The sequence below is a fragment of the Euprymna scolopes genome, chromosome 9 (genome assembly GCF_053919585.1).
Source record: "Euprymna scolopes isolate OS-2025 chromosome 9, ASM5391958v1, whole genome shotgun sequence".
NCBI classification, from domain to species: domain Eukaryota; kingdom Metazoa; phylum Mollusca; class Cephalopoda; order Sepiida; family Sepiolidae; genus Euprymna; species Euprymna scolopes.
In genome coordinates, this window is record NC_136490.1 from 161,085,415 (window position 1) to 161,104,603 (window position 19,189).

General features: G+C 32.3%; 1 protein-coding gene across 4 annotated transcripts in view; it reads left to right on the forward strand.

Annotated features, from left to right (window-relative positions):
* The window catches only part of LOC145284958 (E3 ubiquitin-protein ligase SMURF2-like), a 292,994-nt gene that overhangs the window by 216,496 nt on the left and 57,309 nt on the right, over positions 1-19,189 (forward strand). For all 4 annotated transcript variants that reach the window (XM_080134058.1, XM_080134060.1, XM_080134059.1 and 1 more), the window contains exon 4: positions 10,400-10,533. In XM_080134058.1, coding sequence (XP_079990184.1) covers positions 10,400-10,533 — 134 coding nt within the window. The remainder of the gene's footprint in view (positions 1-10,399; positions 10,534-19,189) is intronic.

The following is a 19,189-nucleotide window of genomic DNA, read 5'->3' on the forward strand; positions in this document are numbered from 1 at the left end:
AAGTCAGCACCAAACCTTTTAAAATTCCAGGAGTTAGGATCTAATATTTCGTCTACTAACTTTACAACCCTAACAATAAGTATTAAGTAAAATCATGGCTACCAAAGCGATTTCTCAGATTGGAAGAGCTTGGCTACTATGATGAGGGCCAGAATTATAGGTGGGAAACCTTAATGGGGAGTTGGGCAACAAGATATTTGTTCACATAATATTATAATTTCTGGGGGTGGGGGAGCTATAAGAGTATAAAATAGGTACCTGTAGAGGGATTGGTGTTTTGCTGCTAGTAAAATATATTTACGTTGGGAGGGAGACAAATGCAGTAAGTTCATCAGAGCACATTCTGTGAAAGTACTTGTAAAAAAGGCACAAGGATGACTTTTCTGGTTTATGTAGTTAAGCATCTGATTCACATTCATCTGTAAAGAGAAAGGTGGTAAAGATAATGTCACCTTTTTTCCTAATTGCCTAGGTGGTTCAGTCAGTTAAACATATTGTACTAACAGATGTAAGTTGTGGGTTCGAACGTCACTCAGGGTATAACTATTTTTTTTATTTTGTCCCCAAAATAACACAGCATAGCCTTCCTTGTGTGTGTGTGTGTGTGTGTGTGTGTGTGTGTGTGTGTGTGTGTGTGTGTGTGTGTGTCATATATATATATATATATATATATATATATATGTGTGTGTGAAAGGAAGTTAAAATGTTGCAAATTACAATTTGCAACATTTATTATTCAAACAAGGGATACAAAATGAAGAGCATTATTTCCTTATTCCATGGAGTTTCAAAGAATGGTTCTTATCCTCAGAGAAAAAACGGCAAAATAACTTTTATATAGACTAGCTGGTTAGCACAAGAATTAAAAGCTTCAAAGTAGAAGAGAAGTAATATTCTAAAGATAGATATATAGAAAGAATATTCAACTTGAAGCTCACGTATGAAGATGTATTTAGAGAGTAACAAAATACAATGAAGTTGGTTTGAAACTTGAGTAAAATCTGTAAATCCAATGCGAATGTTTTTCCACATGCTTAGAATATTCAGATTTGCATTAGGCTTTGAAATGCCTAGCTATAAAGGGTATTTATAACCCCTCCTACCAATGTTTTCTTTCTCGTTTAACTGACAAATAAATCGATATACACTCCTATTTACTTTATCTTGTCTATAACTTTATGTATATACGAGCAGGCCGCCTGGCGTTGCCCGGTTATAAAATATACATAAATATTATATTTTAATTCATACAGAAACTGAGGCCTATGCATGCAAGTATTGTTTTTTCTAAACAGTTCTTGTAAGTAAAAAAAATGCTCGAGCTGAGATCGAAACCAAAACTTGGAGCAGTGAGTCAAATACAGTAAATATTAGGCCAGCTTGACACGATGTTTAAAAAGTATTTTCAAACCTACTTAACATAAGGAATTTGTCATGTGAACAATTCACGCATACGCATTCGTGAAACAGTTGACAAACAGACAAAAATCCAGTGACCCCTCCCCTCAAACACACACACACACGCACCTTTTTTTTTTTCAATTTTGACCCCTTGACAACCCCTTTTTTCTGGATGAAAACCAATTAAAGTTTTCCACATGTTGAATACCGTAAATACCAAAATTCAAGTAATCAAAACTTCGGTGAGTATATAGGTTGAGAAGTGTCACACACAAACACATTTTCACTTTTTATATATATATATATATATATATATATATATATATATGTTTCATAATGTTTTTAGGGATACAAAATTTAAATATTGTAATTAGGAAGGGAAGACTTTGGTTCATGATTAAAAGTAAATTTGTATATATATATAAATATTCCTTTAATCTTCTCTCTAAAAAGGGGGGAACAGGATAGGAAAGAAAAAGAAATGGGAAGCCAGCTGACCGGTTTCGACTCTTGCTTCTCAAAGCTGTAGTGGGAATTTTTAAAACAAAGAATGAAAAAGCGATTAAAATTGCGTTTTATTCAATTTACGGGGAGAAAAAAAAAAGTGGGAAAAAACGATTAAAATAAAACAGCGTTATGGTCGAATACCCTAGAGATTAATCACATTCAAACCCAGAAGGCATTCCCTTTGCTTGTAATGGGAAGGTTTTCTAAGTCGAACGTGAATAGTCTCCAAGATCTTAAGGTGATATAGTGAATGAGCACGACTAAGAATAGAAAAAGAGTCCGTGCTAAAGTTTGCTGCAGAAGACGGGTTTTTAAGTAAATGATCAGTAATTGAGGACCCGTATGTGTTAGTAACAACGTCCGTTGCCCGGTAGGTTCCATTCCTAATTTTACTGGGTACATGTTGTTGGATTCTTCCATTTAATCTTAATGTCATTCGACCCAAGTAGTTGGCACCGCAACCACAACGTTACTATTATGGTGGCAGGTAGAACGTCTTTTCGAGAAGTTGTAATAAAGTTCTCGTAGAGAACACAGCACGCACATTGGCAGCAAAATAACATCCATGAACTGCTGAACTTATTTGTTTGGCAAATTTCTCACTTACTGTACCCAACCAAGGCAAACGAAGATAAATTGGACATTTGGCCACTATATTCTCTTTAATTCGAGAGAATTCAGCCAATTTCTTTTGAATAACTGACCTAATCACATCTAGTGGGTACCCGTTTTTGGATAAAGTATCCGTAATTGTTTTCAATTCCTCATCTAATTTTGACTTGGAACAAATCATAAGGGCACGATGTGTTAGGGTCCAAATTAGATTTATCTTACGTTTTTCAGGGCAAAATAAATCCCAACGAGTGTACAATCCTGTAAATGTTGGTTTACGGAATATAGATCGTATATAGATGTATGGTAACTAGATGGCGTTTTTGTTACCAATACATCAAGGAACGCTATGGATGAATTGCACTCTCCCTCATAGGTGTACTTTAACGCGGAATGCATTCCATTGTGTAAGGAGAAAAAAGTGTTTGCTTCCGTTTGGTTATTAAATAAACAGAATGTGTCGTCAACATATCGGAAGTACACTAATGGTTTTATGGGTTCAGATAGTAAGCGCTCTTCATAGAACCCCACAAAAATATTCGCCATGGTTGGTCCAAGTACTGACCCCATGGCCACACCATCTTTTTGCCGATACATAATATTGTTGAAACTAAATTCCACAGATGTGGCAAATTTCATAAGTTCAATAAAGATGTTTTCAGGAATAGGAGGAGGTGATATCCGACTCGATATAAAAAAAATCTGCACAGATATCTATAGTTTCTTCCCCCCCCCCTTTTTGGAGGGAAGATTAAAGGAATATATATATATATATATATATATATATACGCACAAATTTACTTTTAATCATGAATCATAAAAGTCTTCCTTTCCTAATTGCAATATATATATATATATATATATATATATATATATACGCACAAATTTACTTTTAATCATGAATCATAAAAGTCTTCCTTTCCTAATTGCAATATATATATATATATATATATATATACACACACACAAATTTACTTTTAATCATGAATCATAAGTCTTCCCTTCCTAATTGCAATAAATATATATAAAATTTCTCAGAAGAGATATATTGCTAGTTCATATATTAAACTAGCCTGAGTGCCTGGCGTTGCCCAGGTGTTTGGAGGTGTTAAGAAAAAAAGTGGTAGTAGGCAAGCAGGTTCGAACCGCAAAGGAGAAAAAGAATGTGAAAAAAAAAAAATGTGACGTCTTTGCTGTTGCGTCCATCGCCAAACCGGAAGTGGCAAAGGTTTAAATTAAGGCTAGACAATCGAAAAGAGGGGATGACTTTCGAAAATATTGGCAAAAGAAAACGACCCCTCCTTGTAGAAAAGTGCCCAGTTGAGGGTGAAAGAATTAATGTTTTTAGGCAATTTTTCGATATTTGTCATCCAAAGGGTCAAACTTCAAAACGATACCAATTTTGTGAAAATCCGTCACCTCTGTCAAAAGTTTTAGGCATACATACATTTAAACAGACAGGTGAGATTTATATAATAGTTTACTCAAAGTTTAGATACTCTTTATTTATTTATTTTTTAATGTCTTTTTTGCCGTTGTCAACCAAATGAAGAATCTATCAAGCAATGTGATGTATGGAAGTGAAACTTGGCCGGTGAGGATTGAGGATATGTGTGTGTGTGTGTGTATTTTTTTTTTTTTTTTTACATGGGCGTCACCATTTATCAAGGATGGAGTACTGCTGCCCAGATGTGGCAGCAGTACTCCATCTTTAGACGTACTTGGCTTTTATACAGAGAGAATTGCATCAGTAGTGAGATATCTTCTGGAGCGGTAGAAGGATCCCACCATTTTCCCAGCGTCCCTGGCAACAGATTTGATGTACGTGTTCCATTTCAGATCAGGAGTAAAATCAAACTCAGAAGCTTGTCAAAACATGGAGCCTCTCCAAGACAAGAGCCATCCATTTCAATTGATGCCAGATGGGGATCAGAGCGTTGATGATGTAAAGATAGAAGCTTGGTTTTGGATGCATTAAAAGTGACCAGCCACCTCTTTCCCCATTGTACCACGTGCTCAAGATCAGAGGAGAGAGAATTAGAGAGAACTTTGTCATTTACGGCCTTTGATGTGTTGCCATAGATGGTCGTATCATCAGCATAGATGTCAACAAATGATTTAAGTATGTGTTTTGGGAGATCATTGATGTAGATCAGGAAGAGAGTTGGACCCCTGAGGGACTCCAGCATTAATACTGTGGGTCTCTAATTTCTGCCCATCAACCACTACTCTTATGAACCTATTAGAGAGAAATGATTTAATGATTGAGAAAACATTTCCAGTAATACCGTAGCTGGAAATCTTGTGAAGTAGGCCCTTATGCCATACCTTATCGAAGGCCTTTGATATGTCAAGAGCAATTGCCCTGGAAAGGAAACCTTTGTCAAGAGATTCACTAATCCTATGTGATATAACCGTTAGCACATCTGCTGTAGATCTAGCAGAACTAAGAAGGTTGTTTCTGTTGAGGTGGTTGACTACTTCTTTATTTAATATGGATTCCAACAACTTACTCATGACACACAGGAGACATATTGGTCTGTACTGAGAGGGAGATGACTTTTCACCTGAATTCTTAAATACAGGCCATACTGATGAGGTTTTTCAGGGTGTTGGAAAGCACTTCTCCTTAAGGCAACGCTTAAACAGTTTTGTAAGTATGGGGGCAAGTTCTGGTTGAAGGTTTTTCAACACTATAACGGGAATGCCATCAGGGCCAGTTGCTTTACTGGAATCAAGGTTCTTAATTAGCTTGGCGACCTCACGCACAGATATTTCTATGTTGCATAGCGTGTTGTCTGTTATAGGAAGAAATACAGGGAGTTGATGGTCATTGTCACATAGGGTAGAATTAGTTGCAAAGTTTTTGGCAAATAGTCTGGCCTTGTCTGATGCTGACGAGATGACCTCAGGTCCATTGATGAAAGTTGGGATAGAACGCACGCTTCTGTTCAAGATCCTGTTTGCTATTTGCCAGAACTGATGGGAACCAAGCCGCTGCTCAGCTACTTTGTATTTAACAGACTGAGCATATAGCTCTCTTGCATGTTTTATTACTCTTTTATAGTGGTTGCTGGCAGTCCTGAAAGCAGCTTTAGTCTCAGTACATCTATTACGTTGGTATCTATGGAAAAAGTGATTTGTGCGCGATGGCAGCAGCACATTCAGGGGAGAACCATGGCTGGCTGTTAGGTTTTTGTTGGAATTTTTTTGATGGTATGAATCGGTCTATGCCTATAATTAACCATTCGGTCAGGTCTGATACTATAGAGGACACATCCTTTTTAAACATGGAATGCAGAGGTAGGTCAGATATAAATGTATGGAAGCTCTCCCATGATTAAGAAATATTATATGATTAACGTGTAATGTAACGTTTAAAGATCAGCTTAAATTTGATGACCACCGAGGAAGATTAAATCTGGATAGTATAGAGAAATCTGTGCTGAATAGAAGTCTTTGTTGGTTTGTTCCCTTTAACAAAAATGGATGAGTGCTTGGGTTAGTGGATATTAAATAGTCGAGGTAACATGTTCAGTTGGCAATAAAGATCTGGTCAGAGATAGGTTAGTTTGGAAGTCTGTTGTTAAAAGCCACTAGTATATAAAACAGTGATGCTGAGATGATGATGTCTATGATAAATTTTTATAAGAAATTTAATCCGATATTGCTTTTCCAACTATCAATCGAATATTAGCGTTTGCGTAATGATTTTGTTCTTGAATTGATATTCAAAGAATTGGGTTAAAATGGTTTTTACATTCTCTTTCAAAGTATTCTCTTCTACCTTGAACTTTTCAGTTATAAGCATCACGCAAACTAGAACAGAATTAAATGTCAAAGGTTAATTTTCATCCTTTTACCGCATAGGTTAACATGCATTTTCTGTATAAAAAATATAGACTGGAGATCTGAGCTTTATTCAAATAAAATATAACCAAATGTTAATTTAAAAAAAAAAAAAATCGACTAAATAGAACAAAGTGCAGTCCTTACTTTTTTAAATAAAGTTTGTCTGTATAGGAAATTTTTTTCATTAAACAAACTAGCGTGATCTTGTGGAAATTTCAAAGTTGCTTTTTTTTCCATCTAGTTGTATAGTTTACTATTAATATTTTTCTTGAAATAATTTTCTGTCAAATAATGTTTTACTTTATTGCGGTGATTCTAAATGTTTTTAAAATATCAGTTTCACAATGAAGTTCATGTGGCTTTTAATTTTTAAACTTAAATGTACATATCTTCACTCAAATAAAAGTTTATTGATCAAAATAAGTACAATCAGACTCATCACACTTGCAAACGCAAAACAAGTGTATTTATGCAGCTAACATAAAAATCTTGCGTTCGGGTGGCAATGAAGTTGATTAAGGCGTTTTTGATATCGCTTGGGTTTTTCAAGCATTTCTCATGCAAAAAGATGTTGATGCTTGAAAAAGTGGTATTCAGTAGGTGAGAGGCCTGGAGAGTATAGCAGATGAGGCAGAATTTTGTAGTCCAATTTTTTCAACTTCTGCAAGGTCGGTTTAGCAATGTGTGATTGGGCATTGTCGTGGAGAAGAATTGCGATTTTTCTGTTGACTAATGCTGGGTGTTGTTGTCGAAGTTTCTGATGCATTTCATCCATTTGTTGATAGTACTTCTCTCCCATAATGGTTTCGCCTGCATTCAAAAAAACTAATGGATGCGACCAATCACAGACCACCTAAAAACAGTCAGCATGACCTTCTTTTGGTGCAACTCTGGCTTCAGGAAGTATCAGGGAGTTTCATTGGCAGCTAAGCTGAGTGTCACTGGTTGTAGTAAAGAACTCACTTTTCATCGCAAGTCGCAACCCAGTCGAAAAACAGGCCCTTCTTGCGTAAAAGAAGGGAAGGTGACACTTCATAATAGCGTTTCTTTTGGTTGTCATTCAATTCATGAGGCACCCATTTATCAAGTTTTTTGTCTTTCCGATTTCTCTCAAGTGATATTGATATCGTAAGCCATTTCAGCAACTTTTCGGCCTAACTTGAATTGAAATAAGAAAATTGTGCGAACTTGTTTTTTCCATCTTGTATTCAACATTCTGAAAAGAAGAAATAATTGTTTTAAAACGATTGCAATTTAAGCGATTCGATATAGCGAAAAACGCTCTTTAAAATGATATATGAAGTAAAGGTATTATAACGAAAACTTATTTGAAAATACATCGTTGAAATAATAATTAAAAATTCCGCAAGAACTTTCTTCTCAACCTCATAGTTTCAACTTAGCATGAGTTTAAATATTCTTTCAAAAGAAACTGAATGTTACTTTTTAAATTTATTCATTTAGAATTGTAACAATTACATGTTTTGAAATTATTTTAAAATAAAAAATAATGCATAGAGGAATTTAAAACTTGAAGTCAATAATGAGGAGAAAATTCTACTTCTGATCGTTGTATTCGATTTCGAAACAATTCATTTTAAAATAGATAAATAATACATTATTAGCACAATGACCTGAAATCAATCGTTTTTTTTCCCCCCTCATCTTTAGTAGTCAGACGATCTCATTAACATGGGTGTGGAAGGGTCGTACATATAAAGGTAGCTGCATATAAAAACACTCTACTTAAACTATATTCATAACACCATATTTCCTAACCTACTTACAATGTCTCGTGATATCTTTGATGCTTTGCAACTTTCAAATACACTTTCAATAACTTATATAGATATTTGTAACTTTTTATAATAGACTATTTTCTGTCAACTAATGCTTATTGCTCAACATTCACTGACCATTAGTGTTGATATGTTGTAAAAAAACAAAAAAAAATGAACATTTTTGAGATTAGGATTGATAATTTGTATTATTTGGACTACTGTTCTCATATCAAGATCCATTGAAATAATGGATAAAGTACTAAATAAAATCCAGTTTTAAGTGACACTCTTCTAGAGGTTGAAGTTCTCAGTGTGAGTGATACGAAGAATACAATTGCAAATTATTTAGGACTTCTACCCACTCATGACTGACGGAACAACACCATACTACTCATGGATTAAATAAAAGATTCTGTTAAAAATTCTGTACAAATTTCAAACAAGAGACACTTGAAGAAGGTCAGATGTTACATCAGCCGAACTACTGTGCAAATAACACTGAAGATGAGAACCATAGTTTGAACAATCTAAATAATACAAATCTTGATTTAACTTTTAAAATATCTAAAATTTGATATCCCTTTTTATCTTTTTATTTTTGTTAATGTTATCAAATAACGCAAATGTTTATTAAAACTTTGTTGATCATGTTTGTTTGTTTTTTTTTGTTTAATTTTTAATATATTTTAATCATACAAAATGTTAAAATATTTCTCAGTTTTGGGATTGAGTTATATTTGAAAAGCATTTCATTTAAATTGTTTTAATCAGCCACAATTTGTAATTCACTAAAATGATCTAGCTCTTCAGCTTCTATCTATCTATCACTCTCACCCTCTCCCACTGTATTTTAATTCCTTGTTCTTTGCACACTATCATTTTCACTTCTATCGCTTTCTCTCAAAAAAAAAAAAAAAAGTAATGAAGGGGAAAAAATATTACAATAATCCATTATAAACGAAAAGGTCAGTACATGTAGTAATACTATTTAACTTTAGAAAGAGGCTGATATAGCAAGTAGAAAGAGACTAATTTTGTTTTATTTTTTTTAATATTCAACTAACTTTGCAAATTCACTTTCACTGATTCAGACAATTTAACCAGAGCTCAGTGGCTGATCCAACGGGTCATGTTTTTACTGGTTTACAAGTGTATCCACTCAGTGTTTTTTTTTTTAAATCTTAGATTTATAAATAATGAAAAACTCAGAACCATGGGTACAAAAAAAAAGAAGCAAACAGGCCATGATAAATGCAGGAAGAGGAGAAACTGTCCAACTACTTATTGTCTGAAGTGCGAGCAGAGAAAAACAGATTCAGTATTAATTAGACTCTCTCTCTCTCTCTCTCTCTCTCGTGAAATTCACTTTTGTCATCACATTAAAATTATTTTTATTTTTTTTGAGTAGGATTTAAAAAAATTTCATTTAAGTATACTATTGATTTAATATTTACTAGGACAACAACATATATAAATCATGTTCTTGTGAGAAGTGGTCATATACTTTTATTGCTAAAATAAATTACATTTTTCTTTGTACATGGCAAAATATTTAGAATCATGTTTTCTTTAAATACTGATAGACTTTGTTCTTTTTATTATCCATAATTAGTCTGACATTCATCCAGGTGTTGTTGATAGTATTTGGTAAGGGTCTTACCTGGTTGGCACTCTCAACCAGGATGAAGTAGATGGGGGGCCTGAGATATCATGTTGCTACTTCACATTTAGAACAAAGAAGTCGACAAAAAATCGTGTAACAAGTTTCCAAAAATACTTGGGTGGGGGGTGGGGGGTTAAAGTTTGAAGGGTAAAAGCGAAACCTTTCTGCAGCATAGTCGATTCGAAATGTCAGTCTCCTTTTTTTTTCCTTTGGGATATGCTTACCTTACATCTATAGAAATACTGTTAGTTGGCAGACAATAACATACAGTAATGGTATCATCACACAGCTTCTCCTTTTGCAGTTAACACAAACGATGAAGAATCTTCACTGCACCGTTTTAAGAATTCATACAAATTATCCTCTTTAATGCAGGTCATTCAACTCTGGGAGAAAACCATTTCGTCTATAAAATATATTTCCTTACAAAGAATTCAATGTTTACTTTGCAATTTAAACCCAATTCCTCTGTAGACTATGTCACTGAATGTCGACCCAAAGTGGAAACCCCAAAGATGATGTCATCCTGTTCTATTTCTGTGGCACCAAATAATGAACCTGTGCACGTCTCTTCTTATTACAGATACATTGGCCAAAAAGATTCGGTAACGATAAGTGTCTGGAATCACAAGAAAATCCACAAGAAACAAGGTGCTGGCTTTTTAGGATGTGTACGGATTATGTCAAATACGATCCACCAATTGAAAGACACTGGCTGTGAGTATATTTTCTGTTTTATATATGTATATATAATTTTTTTATATGCAAAATGATGAATAAAGTGAACACATGATTTTGTAACTTTAAACATTTTGTGAGTGCATGTATATAAAGTTAGGTGTGTATGTGTGTGTGTATAATTTCATTGTACAGGATAAATTCCTACACTAATAAACCAATAATTATGAATTTGGAGCACAGCATGAAAGTATGTAATATGGGCTATGTTTAGTTTAATGAAAAAGGAAGCCCTTTTATGAACAAACATTTAGATATTTTTGATTTGCGTGAAATTTTAACAATTAATATTAGACATCGATTAATAATTATTCCCCAACTTTCAGTTTTGGGCAGTATTTTAAAGTATTTTTATAAGGCACAACTTTTTATTTAAAATTGAATTTTTTTTTTTAGATTTGCATTAAACTTTATCCATAGTCATTAGGCACTAATTAAGCTAGATTTCATGGATTTCAATTTCTTAAGATTCCTTAAGCTTCAAACTTCAATTTTAAACATTTCCTAGAATCCAAATTATGTAATATATATTTTACACATAAGGTTTTATATCATAATTTGATTTTAATCTTTGTAAGGATATGTAAAAGTGGTGCAAAATCGTTCTGTTCAAAAAATTATTTTCATCTATTTTGAGACCTTTATTCTCGTGTGTGTGTGTGTGTGTTTATAATATAAACAATATGTAGCGTGTTTATATATTAATATAAACAATATGTAGTGTGTTTATATATAATATAAACAATATGTAGTGTGTTTATATATTAATATAAACAATATGTAGTGTGTTTATATATTAATATAAACAATATGTAGTGTGTTTATATATAATATAAACAATATGTAGTGTGTTTATATATTAATATAAACAATATGTAGCGTGTTTATATATTAATATAAACAATATGTAGCGTGTTTATATATTAATATAAACAATATCTAGTGTGTTTATATATAATATAAACAATATGTAGTGTGTTTATATATAATATAAACAATATGTAGCGTGTTTATATATAATATAAACAATATGTAGCGTGTTTATATATAATATAAACAATATGTAGCGTGTTTATATATTAATATAAACAATATGTAGCGTGTTTATATATAATATAAACAATATATAGTCATACAAGTACTTTACTTTAACAAAAATATGTAATGCATGTGGCTTAGCACTTATTACAATTCCACAATATATCTGGTTGTCAGAAGAGTATAAATAATTACAATCTTTATGCATTTGAATATATGGCTTTTTCTTTAAGGTCTGTCTGAAAGAATATCCAATTCTGTAAGTATGTCAAGTCTGCTATTGTGAATTGGCTCTCCTAATTTTAAGAGGTTGATTTTAATGTTATTCATTTTTGTAACTATGTATAGGATACATTTAAACTTATTACTAAGTAATAATTTTGTATATTTCCATTTAAGTGATTGATATTAAAGTAGGTTTAATTAATAGTGGTACAAACACACACACACACACACACACACACACACGAAAATGGCATAAAATAAAAGATGAAATAAAAAGTAATTGTAACTTCTCTTCAAATTTTTAGATTTTGTAACCATGCCCAAATACGTTTTATTTTCTTTTAATGGATTGATAGTTGCTATTTCTTCTGATGACAAGGGTAGAATAGATTCATTGATTGATATAATTAAATGAATGATTTTGTGCTAGTTGTTATCAAGGATTGTAAATGTTAAGGTAATTAAAGGAATAAACTGTAAGATGGTTAATATTATGAAATTTGGAATATAGACTTTTGTCATTTGTTTGTTATATGCTCTGTAATTATATTAAGCTTCATAAATTAATGGATTGATATAAAAAAGGTGAAATATAATTGAAACAAAAAAATCATTTTCATATATATATATCTATATATCAATACTACTATTTATATGAACTTTAATTTTACAGTATTATTCAAGCTGTAATCTGAAAGTCTTTCACTGGCAAAGCCACAGGGGAGATAACAGAAGCAGCAAAACTAAAGCTGGCCTGCCAGGATACTATATATACAAATGTAGGCAAATTTGAGCATATCTTATTGGTTTGAAAATATTTTGGGGGTTTTTTTTTTACCAATTGTCATAAAATTTTAACCATAGAATAGTATTATAATCTTCAAAAAGCCTGCAAATTTTCATGAAGTTTCGTCCCATAGAACCAAAGATATGAGCATTTTAATATTTAATTTGGCTACGAGTGTGTGTGTGTGTGTGTGTGTGTGTGTGTGTGTGTGTGTGTGTGTATATACCACATTTTTGGTAATTTTATAAGTTCGAAATCTCGGCGACTATTGATCAGAATTTAACAAATGAAGGTTCGTTGGAAAGCTAATGACCTGAATTGTGTAGTAGGGGCTATGTGACATTTGCCCTTAAGGTCACACGCCTTTTTGTTTAAATAAGCAGGGGATCGCTTTTCTATATTAATTTAATGTAAAATGAGCACCTATTTTATGGCCACCTTGGCTATAAAGTGGATGTTCATTTTATATTAAATTAATATAGAAAAGTGATCCTCCACTTTTTAAAACTAATGTATTCATATCATTGAAATTACTTGTTTCCTTGAATTTTAACTGTTTTCATTTTCAGTACCCTTGAAAATCTATGATAATGTTAATTTCAAAGGATTTTTTGTGGGTGGAAAGATACTGCACCGTTACCAATATTTCAATCAGTCATTTGTTTTCCTAGTTTTGCATATGAATTACAAAATATCTGATATTTCCCCAAAACCTCTGGCCTTGATGGAGGGGAAACTAAAACTTGCTGCTATGGCTTAAAATGATTTTGTATTTTTGTTTAGAAATATTAACATGATTATGAGTCTATATTTTTTTTTTATGAACTTTCAAAATTAATCTTGATTCTAGTAACCAGAAAATCAGTTTTTGACATAACTTTCTTAAAAATAAGTCTGCAAAGCAAAGTGAGATTTTCCTCTGTACGATTGATCACTATTTACAACCAAAGGTTGAATAAAAAAAAAAAAATTGCTCCACACACAATTTAGATCAATTATTGTTTTTAAAAAAAAAAAAAAAAAGTTTAATTCAAATTCATTGATTTTTATTTTAAATCTGATCCTTTTCTATTTGATCACTAATTTCAAAGCAGGAGTGACTATATTTCTTTTTGAGTACTAAGTCCTCACTCTTCAATTTCTCACACCATAAAGAAATACAGAATAAATCTTATACTCACCTTTTCACTTTTTCATATCACACCATGCATTCTATCACTTAATATCACTTCCTGCACCCAACAACAATTGCATGCTTAATGAGAAGACGTTAAAATTCAAAGATGGCATAACAAAAAACACAATTGCAACCTCACTTCCGATTTTTGTATCTTGTAATCAAGTGCATCTTTTATTTTCTTTTAAAGTTGATGGTTTTTTCTTCTGAGTTAAGGGCGAAATAAATGTAAAAAATTGATAGAAAATAATAATTGCATTAATGCTTCTGCACTACGAAACAGGTGCTGTCAAGAATTTCAATATGTTTAAAAGAAATAAACAGTAAGATGGTTAATATCTTGAAATTTGGAATATACACTTTTGTCATTTAATATATGTTCTGTAGTTACATCGATTTTCATAAATTAATGGATTGGCATAAATAAAAGGTGAAATATAATTGAATAAGCATATCCACACACACACACACACACACACACACTTTTTTGCTATTACATTTTCACCCCAAACAAGGCACAGTGCCACTTTGATGTGAGCGATTACTATTATGGCTATAAGTTGCAGGGATACTATGTAGGGAGTCGAGCAGCAACATAGCTGTTCACATTACACTTCTGCATATCAGTACAGTTGGGAAACAGGAACCCAGAAGGGAGTTCCAGAGTCTGGCAGTTCTGGTAAAGAAACTATTAGAGTAGAAGGCCTTCTTACATCTGGGATCTCTGTAGGGGTGGGATTTTGCTGCTTGTCGGGTTTATCGGGGGGTATTTATGTCAAGGGGGTACAAGGGCTTGTAGTTTGTCGGAGCATCCACCATTAAAATACTTGTAGAACAAGCAGAGGGATGCAACATTTTGTCGATGGGACAAAGGCTGGAGCTTAGATGACAGTTCAGGATCTTTCAGGTTGGCAACTCTCTTTTGAACCTTGTCCAGGAACAAGAGACTAGGCAGATGCACCAGCCCAAATGTGACAATACTCAATACATGGGCAAATGGTGGCCTTGTAGAGGTACAAGATACTTTTAGGTGTAAGTAACTTTCTAGTATGATATAGAGAGCCCACCTTCCTCGCAGTGGCTCTGGGAATGCTCTCAATGTATCTGAACGTTAAGCCAAGGAATTTGAAAGAAGTACTTCCAGGTAACATATCTTTAACTATTGATGGATGAGAAGGTTTCTTGTAATTATTGAAGGAAACAAGCTTAGTCTTGGCAGCATTGAATGTGCATTTTTGTCCCCGTTCCACTACAGTTTAGAGATATTCCTCTAGTGTTTCTGCCATTTCCGTAGATATGTGTTCATTCGTTTTCCCCTCATGCCTGTTATAGAGCGTGGTGTCATCAGCAAATAGGAAGAATAAAGGTCCAAGAATAGATCCCTGAGGTACACCTGCATTTATATAATATTGTTTAGATGTACACCCGTTGAGGACAACCTGGATTCTTCTCTTATTTAAGAAAAATCTAATTCTGTTAAGTATTCATCCAGAGATACCGTATGATTTGATTTTCCTGAGAAGACCATAGTGCCAAACCGTGTCAAAGAAAGGCCTTAGATATATCTAGAGCTCTACCCTCTCCTGCTTTGTCCAGTGTATGATATATACATTTTCTCCTAACAGAATAATTAGTGTAGAGATAATTAATGAAACCAGTCTCACAATTCGAACCCCCAAAACAAGTTACATCTAACTCCAAATCCCAACTGCCTAACCAATGGGTTAACCTGAATAGCTATTTGAATGATGAGAAATAAATCCAGTCATGCCTAACAAGCGGGTAACAATACTTAGCAATCAAAACGGTGTTCAACAAGTATGAACTTGCATTTATAGCTTAGATTTGACTTCACATAATATAGTGCACAGTTGAAAGATGGCTACAAATAGTTAATATTTAATTATCTACAGATGTATATATTCTTATGGCATTTTCAGTGTAGAAATAACTATTCAAACCAGTCACATGATTCAAATCCTGGAAGTATCTCTTTGTTTATAGAGCACTTTAATGGTAGGACTGTTGTTTGAAAGGATGGGGAGGGTGTCTAGCAACAACAATGCTTATAATCTCAATATTAATATTTTATATGGTCATTTGCCGTGCGTGTGTTTCTTGTCTCTATGTGACTTGCACATTATTTTATTTACTAATAATCAATTATTTATTGAAAGGAATAACTGCAATAGCGTAAAGTATCAACAATAACTTTTTAAAATCCTATTTTAAAAATATAGTTTCTTAAATTTACCGGAATGCATTTCTGCTGTTTAGTAAACAAGTCAGCCATTTAAATTTTGTTAATAGTTGTGTGTGTGTGGGGGGGGGGGTTATTACTTTGCGACCCTTTAAAATTTGAAAGAAATTTAGGAGCATTTAAACTGTTGAATGAAAAGTCACTTATGGCCTTACAATCCGTTCAACTCACAATTTTTTGACCAATTCAAAAAAATATAAGGTTGGAAGGAGAATAAAATCTTTAGAACACACAAGGTTGACGCTACATAGCCAATTTCCCCACCCCCTGCAATCGTCACGTTATCTCCCTCTGCGGCCTGCTTACTTTTATGGTTCTCAGCTTATTATTTATAAAGTTAAAAGTAAAAAAAAACTAAAGTTAAAATCACATACAATGTGATTTTAACATTTTTTTTTTCAAATATGAAAGTAAGAAGATTCCTTGATTATGCCTGGTGGGTACAGCTATTAAAAATAATAATAATAATAATAATATTAAAAATAATAATAATGAAGTGCAAGTTGTGTTATTTTATTTATTTATTTTAATGACATGAAACAAAACTTGAAATTTTAAAATTTTTCATCATATAAAAATAATCCAAAACAATATTGTTGAAATATATGTGTTTTACTGTTCATTTATTTCCAGTCGTTTCTGAATATATTGCTCTGACGTGTTTTGGGTCCAATTGATTTAAATGACACATAAAAAAAAATTGTAGAAGGAAATTCATAAAAAATAATTGAAATTCAAGAAATGGAATGTGGAAGAAGATCCATTTGCTACAATAGATTAAAAGGTCAAATCTAAATTCACTTTAAGATTAATATGACGAAAGGCACGTGAAGAAGAGTAAAATGGTTGAAACATTGAAAAAAAAATGCAACAACCAAGATGAGGAGAATAGTGTGAGGTGTGATATTAATAACAAAACTTTTGTGTTTGAAAGATTATTTAAAATCTTTGTACTTTTCACAGTTGTAGGAAAAATCAATTGAAAAAGTTTGTTTTTGTGAAATAAGCATGACTCTATTTACTTTCCTCCCCATGAGAGCAAGTTTATGCACAAAATTTGTTTTTAATGTGGAGAAAATTAAACGCCCACAAAGAGGCAATCTAGATTGGAATAAAAATAAAAACTACCTTAATCTAAAAAGGTTCTCTTACATTAACTGAAGATGGAAAAAATGATGTGGATTATCAAAATAGATATTACACTTTGGACCAAAAGGTTTATTTTATCTAAAACAAATCTTGAACACATTCAAAAAAGAAATTTTCTTCATAAAATTACAAGATAATGAACAAAAACTCTTAGTGGCATTTTACAGGGTCTGGCACGAAGGTCTTCGACTGAGAATTAAATTGTATGGGATTACTGAAAGAATATTTAATATAGCTAGATCCTTCCTTTCCAAAAGAAAAATTGATGACCGTACATTCAAACAACATGGCATTAATACACATCTATTCTCGATATATAGGAAAAACAGATGCACATATATCCAAAGCAATGGCTGAATGCAGAGAAAATGACCTCCAGTTCGTAGTTGAATGGAGACAAAAATGGATAGTCATATTTAATGCTACTAAAACAAAGTTCTTTTTCTTTAAGAAACCTTTTCAAGCACCGATTGCCATGGCTAATAACGTCCTATCTGAGAGTCCAATAATCAAGCTCCTTGGCCTTACATCCACAAATAACATGAACTGCAACAAATACATAGAAGATACTGCCAAGACTGCTACAAGGAAATTGGGCTCCCTCTACCATGCTAGAAAATTTCTTATACTTCCAGTATCTACAAAACCACCACCTAACCATGCATGGAATATTGTTACATCTGGGTTGGTGTGCCACCCGCTAATCTCTTTCCCTCTTAGGATCCAAAAACGGTCTAACCTAATAGATCCCACATGGTCTACCAAGCCCTTGTCATATTGCATATCACTGTGCTTGTTTTAGAAGGTGCTTTGGAATTCCCTCCTTGTGTCCCTAACTGTGCCAACATGCATAAATTTCAATATAATGCGAATAAGCATCCCACCTAGGATATCTATGTACAAGATATGGCCTCTGATTAACACTAACCTCTTGTGTCTTACGGGCAAAAATAACTGAAGAAAACAGACCTCTATGTCTCTTAAGAGGTTTATCATGATTTTTTTTTTCTTGGTTTGTGTCTAAATTTTGATTGTGTTTGAAAGATAACAAGTTAACAAGACCAAAGTTAATCTCTAAAAGGGAAATAATGTAGATGTGTTAAAAAGGTTTACAGTGAAAAATGTTGGGAAAAAACATTTTGTTCAAATTTCAAGTCCGAATAATCTCTGAAAAAATAATTATCAGTTTTCTTACTATTTCAAGAATAATTAGTAAATTTAAATCATAAGACACCGAATTAAAAATAAAATACATACTTTTTATAACAAAAAATTGCATAATAAACCAGAAAAAAAAAGCGATTTACATTATTCAAAATAAAAAAATCTCACTGAAAATGTAAACATGAATAACACTGATGTTTCACCAAATTATCACAATAAGAATAATTTTTTTAAGTTTAATATAACAGGAAAAGTTTATTTAATTACAATATTTATGAATGTTCACAGCTAAGAATTTCTTTATTTTTATCTAAAAAAAAAGTTTCATAACTTATAAGTTTTTTATTCAATAATATTATAAAATTATTGATGACATTTATTTACCATCTTTTTTCCTAGACTTTGAAATAAAACGTTTGTAAAATGTTGTTCTAACAGTCAATTTTAACAATTACATTACTTGGTTTATTCTTAAATTTTATTATTCATTCGAAAAATAAGTTAAAACAATTCTTTATTAATGATTAAATCTAATTCAAATTTGAAAGAAAATGATTATTTACTAATGAAAGTTATGAGCTTTTTATTATTTCACCATTTTGTCCACCCATACTTTTTCAAAGTAATTTTTAGTAGAAATAATACCATTTTTTTTAAGTTATTTTTTCTTAGTGATCCGGGATCTCAGTTTTTTTTTGTTTTTTTGTTTTTTTTTCCAATTCAATTTCAAGATTTAAAAAAAAATTCTTACGCTAATGTTTATGTATTCATGTGTATAAGGTAACTATTATAAATTTACATTTAAAATTTTCCTGGAAATTGTTATTGAAATCAC